The sequence below is a fragment of the Takifugu flavidus genome, chromosome 1 (assembly GCF_003711565.1).
Source record: "Takifugu flavidus isolate HTHZ2018 chromosome 1, ASM371156v2, whole genome shotgun sequence".
NCBI classification, from domain to species: Eukaryota; Metazoa; Chordata; class Actinopteri; order Tetraodontiformes; family Tetraodontidae; genus Takifugu; species Takifugu flavidus.
This window is the reverse complement of record NC_079520.1, coordinates 23,260,321-23,266,776: the sequence shown is the minus strand read 5'-3', so window position 1 is coordinate 23,266,776 and position 6,456 is coordinate 23,260,321. Positions and strand designations below refer to the sequence as shown.

At 41.4% G+C, this 6,456-nt stretch overlaps 1 protein-coding gene across 6 annotated transcripts; it reads right to left on the bottom strand.

Moving 5' to 3' along the window:
• Positions 1-199: 199 nt before the first annotated feature.
• On the bottom strand, positions 200-6,317 carry dbf4b (DBF4 zinc finger B). Of its 6 annotated transcripts, none has more exons than XM_057031692.1 (13): positions 6,214-6,317; positions 6,079-6,126; positions 5,544-5,731; positions 4,872-5,063; positions 4,520-4,570; positions 4,376-4,441; positions 4,087-4,152; positions 3,923-3,959; positions 3,786-3,831; positions 2,817-2,945; positions 2,572-2,710; positions 2,344-2,477; positions 200-2,255 (listed from the first exon to the last, which is right to left on the bottom strand). In XM_057031692.1, exons 3-13 carry the CDS (start codon positions 5,691-5,693, stop codon positions 881-883), a joined length of 2,385 nt encoding a protein of 794 aa, XP_056887672.1. In that variant the 5' UTR covers positions 5,694-5,731; positions 6,079-6,126; positions 6,214-6,317; the 3' UTR covers positions 200-880. The 6 variants fall into 6 exon arrangements, with proteins under 6 accessions (XP_056887672.1, XP_056887673.1, XP_056887675.1 ...); XM_057031693.1 differs by having other exon boundaries at positions 6,218-6,317; XM_057031695.1 differs by lacking the exon at positions 6,079-6,126 and having other exon boundaries at positions 6,218-6,314.
• Positions 6,318-6,456: the final 139 nt, after the last annotated feature.

The window sequence follows — 6,456 nt, the reverse complement described above, 5'->3', positions numbered from 1 at the left end:
AATTATGAAAGTTGTACCACTCACTATTCAACTCACGTTGAGGACAAAAATATAAAATATCCTCCAAAAAGCCTGCTGATAAGGTCCAAACGTGACACAAGTGCAACTTTTAAGGGGTATAATGCCCATTTTAACCATGTTGTTTGACACTGTCCACGAGATAAGACTTAAGTCAAGACAAAAACAGAATGAAAATGTATATGAATGAAATAATTTATTTAAGACCATATCACTTTGAGTTCACTTTTAAAAACTTCAGTTTCCAGTGTTTTCCCTTCTTTGCTTGCTTTACTATTAACATTTTAAATGCCCCAGTTCAACATTTACAAGGAGCATTTATTTTTTTGGAACAAAACTATCGAATGACCTTTCTGCTTCAATGTGATCATAAACCTGACTGCGTCTGCAGCGCACAGCAGCGGAGAAAATCCTTGAAAATCCCATCCCTCTGGCCCACCTTCAAACACAAGTGCTCTGTTGTCCATCTCAGTTTATCCGGGTTGTCTAAAACAAGGCCTCGTCAATGTCAGAGCTACTGGGAGCTGATCCAGGAGCAGCACTTACAGTAATTGAGTAATGCTCCCTTTAGAAAAACCTCATTAAATTCTCAAACTGACCATGTGTGTAAGCATGTAGATGCAGAAAGCCTGAATTCAGCAGGACAGATTTGCTCTGGGGTCTGTGCACAAGGACAATCAAAACTGACGATGCTGCGGTCTCGAGGCAACTCACCATTAAAACATAAAAACAAGTGAACCTGTTAAAAACAGCTCAATGTTGCATTTTATGTTTACACTACACCTTACATATCTATTCAAGGACAATTTAATTGGTTTGGTCTAATAAGTTCAAAGCAAAGTGTTCAATAGGGGGAGGGCTGTCAATGTTGAACCTCAACAATTTTCACCACAGTTCTGGAAAAAGCAGACGAGTCCATATCTTCCCCGCAGAGCGGCTTTCCTGAATCCGATGGCTGAAGTGCGGTGTGGAGACGCGACTCGTAGCTGCTGTCCTGCATCCACGCGCACGGCCTGTGAAGGAGATCTTTATCGAGCTCAAAGTCCTGATCTGTGGGCAACAGGGGGGTAACAGAGGTCTGACCCAGCTTGGCCAGAACCTCGCGGTCCCAGTCGGAGTCTGACGACGAAGATGAGAGTATGGCTAAGTCTGGGATGAGGACCGATTCAATGCACACTGATGTAGAGTGGGCCCCCGAAGGCTGACAAGCCTGACTGCAGGTGTGAATGTCTGTGCTGGGACATTTATCAGACTGCTGTTGAAGAACTGAGGTGTCTGTCTGATTAAGCCTGCGGCTGAAAGTCTGTGCAGAAGGAGCAGATAATGGGGCAAAAGTTTGTTTGAAACCAGCCATTCCTGTTGTACATGCTGGCACTATTGGCTGAGGACACTGTTGCTTTACTTGACCGACCCCCTTGTCAGATAACCAGGCCTCAGGACTTGCCAGCACATCACTGCCTGGCTTCAGAGGCGCAGTTAAACAGTCACTGCAGCAGAATTGCAGAGAAATTCTCCTCTTTTTGGCGCCGCTATTCCCTAGACTTGCTGATCGACAGCGTTTTTTAGGGTTCTGTGCCACTGTTGATTGTCGAGGGAGGGATCGAGATCGACCCGAAAAAGGAGTGATTGACCTAAGATCGCTGGAGTGACATTCTGATTGACCGAGCTCCAAAACAGATTGTGGAGATGGATATTCTACTTCTTGAGTGTTTGTTATATTCACAGAAGAGACAACGTCGATTTCAAGCATATGTTCTTTCAATTTCTGTTTTGGACTGAGTACTGGGGGCTCCGAATATGGGGAGTGGGGCTCCATGATGAAGGGGACCTGAGGGCTGAGGACTGGAGGCTGACTGTAAGGGTCAAGGGATGGACATAGGACATCAGAGGAGCTGACTGGATCCCTGGTATCACGCAGCTGGCAGGATGGGTCAAAGTCATGTGCTTCAACAGCCAACAGTGGCATGACCGGACTTGAAGTACCAGTAATCAGGCCGCTTGTGTCTACGGTGAAAGGCTGGATGCCAGGAGACAGAATGGGAGGTTTTGAGAGGGTTAATGAAAGCTCTGGTGATAGGCTGACTGGTCTGAACACACACGGCCCCCGATGAGGACTGGAGATGTGATCGCTCAGTGATGAACCTCGCCTCTGCAGGGCCCGAACTTCATGCTCTGCCTCAATATCATCAATAGGCTCAAGTTCACAGATGTCTTGGATGGATATGGGAGTCAGTGGTCTAGGAGGAGAACATATACTTATTAACCCCCATGACAACAAACAGAAAACAACATAGTCCAAAGGAAACCTCTCACACACACACTTACCTATTCTGCATGTTTTCACATCGTGTGGGTAGTTTGGGAGTGAACCCTGGAACCATTTCAGCCACAAGTTGATCCACATGAGCGTAGTTTGAGATATCCAGAGCAAATGCACGATGATGATCAGAGTGCAAATGCTGCAAGAATCCATAAATACAACAGACCTCAAATTGATATGCACTCTAAACCAAACACTGTATGGGTATATGTGGAATTTACAAAGTTGTTCACCTCCTCCAGATTAGAGAAGTGTTGATGACAGCATTCACAGAACGACAGGTCTTTTTTCCGTCGTTGCAAAGGTGAGGGCGTACAGCTGGGTGGCGTTAGAGGTTTGTCCTCAGTGCAGTTTTTAGACTTTTTCTTTTCCCTGTTTTAAATATAAAAAAGTAGAGATTAACACTTTTTTAGAGGAATGTAGTTACTTTTAAAATATGAAAACTGCATTTTCTTTAAATTATGGCAATTAAACCTACCTCGTTTTAGCTTCTACTGACTTGTTATGCTTTTCAAACAGTGGAGGTGGTGATTCGAAGGGACTAAATTGTCCCGAATACCACAGCGAGGGAAAGGTCAATGACTGCATATGCAACGGCTTGTATTTCCTGTTTAGATAAGAAAAGATATGCAGAGTAGCAACAAATGTACTAAAATACACACTGCAATAAGAATTGACAATCAAATACATTAAAAAGTAAGATTACTGTCATTTGCATTTAACCCCTACTTTTAAACCACTTTGAAAGTTCAATGTGAGGTAATGACAAAATTGTGGGGGGGGGGGGGGGGGGTGGGGGGGGGAGAACAGTTTCAGATGTCCAGGGTTCAGTTTCTAGTGGACTACACATTCACCAGAGCACTTCAATTAAGTGAAATGAGGGGGCAAATGAAAAGACCTGTTAGCACATCAAGATCCCCCACAGGAACATGCAGCAGAGGCTGCAAATCAAACAGAAATTTTATCCACTTTAGCTCTGGGCTCCCAGGGAGCGTCAGTGGGGTCTCATCACATTACACAACACAACTTCTAAACAGGTTCAGTTAAGAAATTCATCTGGCCTGAAATAGAGACTCTACACCAGCACTCAGTAGGGGAGAAAGGACAGAATGACTGGGGCAGGTCAGTTCCACCTATTGTAATTTCACTGTCATTATGTATGAACTGCAAATACGAATTCAACCTGATATCAAACCAATTTAATGAATAGCTGAAATCAGTAACTTGACACTAGCCTGCACCTGATCATATCACATAAAACGTTCAGAATCTGAGTAGCTAATTTATGTTTGGCTACTCATCAAATACAGCAAGTCACGTCTGGTGAGCAGTTTTACGAGAGAAAGCTGTTAAAGCTAATCAGAGTTTATGTTGTGTGCTTTAAACGCATCAACAGTCTTTAAGGGTGATTTCTGTTCCCTAAGCAGAATTAAGGACTGTAACTCACCTGCTCACATCTTCAATTTTAAGATATGGAGACTTTAATATTGTTGCTGCAAAAGAAAACCAAGAAAATAACAATAAGATTCCCAGTTGGGTAAATGTGGGGGGAAAATTAATATATGACCATAAAATCACACTAACCCTTGACAACATGGGAACCCTGTTTGCGGTCAGTCTTCTGCATGGAGACAGGAAATATAAATCAAGGCTTCAGTATATCAGGAGTCAGCAATTTCACAGACCTTTGATTTGGTTTTATGCAGAACAGAGCTTAGATTTTGACAGCTTGTGAAGATAATTCTTACCTCTGGCCTTTTGTGTGTTTTGCTTAAGCTCTCCCGTGTTAGTCGCTTCAAATATAAAAGGAAATCTGATACTAAATTAAGGAGCAATATAAGACTTCCACCAACTATTCTGAAAATAGTTGAAAAATGTGATATTTCATTTTTTTGTATGACATTGCACAACAAAAACAAGATTTTGGCATTAACACAGTGCCATCTGCTGTGGAGAGAAGTGCACTGCAGGCAAACCTATGTTTATTTACACATCAATTCTGTTGATATAAGAAATCTTATTATAATAAAGGATAACATCCACATACAGGATCTTCACTCCCCACGATTGAGCATTGGCCAAAACACTACTCTTGTGCAGTTCCTGCAACATAAGAAAGACAATTCTTCATCATCAGTCTTCGGTTATTAACGGGAATGTTTAAATCAGAAGTTCACTTACACTGTTGCGAATTGCTTTCTCAAGGAGGGCCTTCCCTCGACTTCCACAAGCCTATACACAAAAAAAACAGCCACAGAGAAAATATATAAAGGTTATGATAAAAAAAAAGATAGTTCGTTGTGTAGGATTAAACTGACAGTTTTCAAGCAAAACTAATTCTTCTGGGCTGTGATGCCAAAGTACAAAATTTGTAGAGGGGAACCAGTGTATTATTATTATTGTTAATAACAATATAGCATAATAACAGTAATAATAATAATTATTATATACAACCATAATTGACAAATAATTATTTAATTTCATCCAGCACGAATTGTAAAAAGAATTAGACTATGTGAGTGACAATCAGTACCATTGGTCTTGGATTTCCTGTTCGTTGCTTCTCTTTGCTGACGACACTCTCCTTCGCCTTTGTCGGATGTGGGGTTTCATCATTTGTCCCCTTTTCTGCTACTTTTTCGTCTGTGCGCTTCTGCTGCTTCAGGTATTCTTGGCTTCCAGTCACAACAAAGCTGACATCCTTGTGCAGAAAGCTCTCAACATCCTTTGGAATGTATACATACATACATATTTTTTGTTGTTGTTGCAACCCTGGCTAACACTTCAACACATCTTATAGTGAATAATCAGAAAACATATAACCTAATTATTTCCATTTTGCTTCTGGTGTACTGAGGAACCATTTTGTGTACTTAGCTACTAATGAGAATATATCTGTGTAAATTCTCAGTCATCCAGGTCATTGTATCCAAGGTAGTTTTCTCTGTCAACTGGACTGGGTTTCTTCTCTTGAAGACGTTTCGCCTTCTATCCAGAAGGGTTCTTCATTCTGAAGAAGCCTTCTGGACAGAGAAAACTACCTTGGATAATGAGAATATATCACTTTCCTTTTTTTACCATTGCCATGGAAATTGGGTAACGCCACTAAACCTTAAATGACTTTGTTGCACCATCTTTAAAACCCACATCCGTTCTTCTACAAATAAAATATTATTCAAGCCAGAAAGAATGCTTCTCAGCTCACCCCTCCCAGAAGAGAGATAGTCTCCAAAATTAGGGCAGCTGGTCTTTTCTTTACATTATCCAGGTAGAAAGTCTTTCCCAGTAGTTTCCTCTTTCCAGGAACCAGAGCTCCAAGAAGTCCCCCCTGTTCTGCTTGCAGCTGTTGCTGCATGATCCTTGAAAAGAAGCTTTCAACTAGGAAAGGACAACCTTTAAAGAAAAAAAAAGAACAGCACAGACACATAGACAGATTCAGAAAGAGGGTGTGTGTCAGGAGCACTGTAAACGTTTGTAGCATTGATATACGATATATATATAGATGTAATTTATATGACATCACAGAATATAAACTATTATGGTTGCGTAATACAAGAGTTCACCTAACAGTTCATCAATCACATGATGAACCATGAGTTAATCAAATAGAGCGAATGTGAATCCTTTAAAAATACGTTAAAGTAGTGCGTTGGCAATGCAAAACAACAAATAATACAGGATTGTAATGATACTTGCTATTCATGATTTCTTAGAATCATCGGCAGTGAAAGCATACGTACGGTACTGAGCGATGCGCGACCTTCGCTAGCTTAGCTAGGCAGTGACGCCTGGGCAACAGACGCATTAGTTGCTTGAGGAGACTTTCGTTGAAGTGTTTTTCATTTATTTCCACAAAATCAAAGCTGTATACAAACCTACGTTGCGTCACTTTAAGAAAACACTGCGAAGAATACAGTCCAGAGAATCCGATAAAAATGGCAACCGCCGCTTTTTTAAAAACACTGTCGGAGCCTGCGACGTGTGGCTACGTCATATCCTGTACAAGGCTGCGCCCCCAAGCGCGCGCCACCTCTAAGCACAGATTCCAATACAATGTGAAGAAATATCAAGATGGTACTTTCTTAATTTTCCTTAATGGATAAGGATGTATAAAAACC

Excerpts from the sequence above, each read along its gene's own strand:
- dbf4b (XM_057031692.1), bottom strand. The coding sequence starts at position 5,693 with ATGCAGCAACAGCTGCAAGCAGAACAGGGGGGACTTCTTGGAGCTCTG. Across the intron at positions 4,571-4,871 it reads CAGGAAATCCAAGACCAATG|GCTTGTGGAAGTCGAGGGAA; the intron begins GTACTGATTGTC and ends TTTTGTGTATAG. Across the intron at positions 4,442-4,519 it reads AGAAAGCAATTCGCAACAGT|GAACTGCACAAGAGTAGTGT; the intron begins GTAAGTGAACTT and ends CTTATGTTGCAG.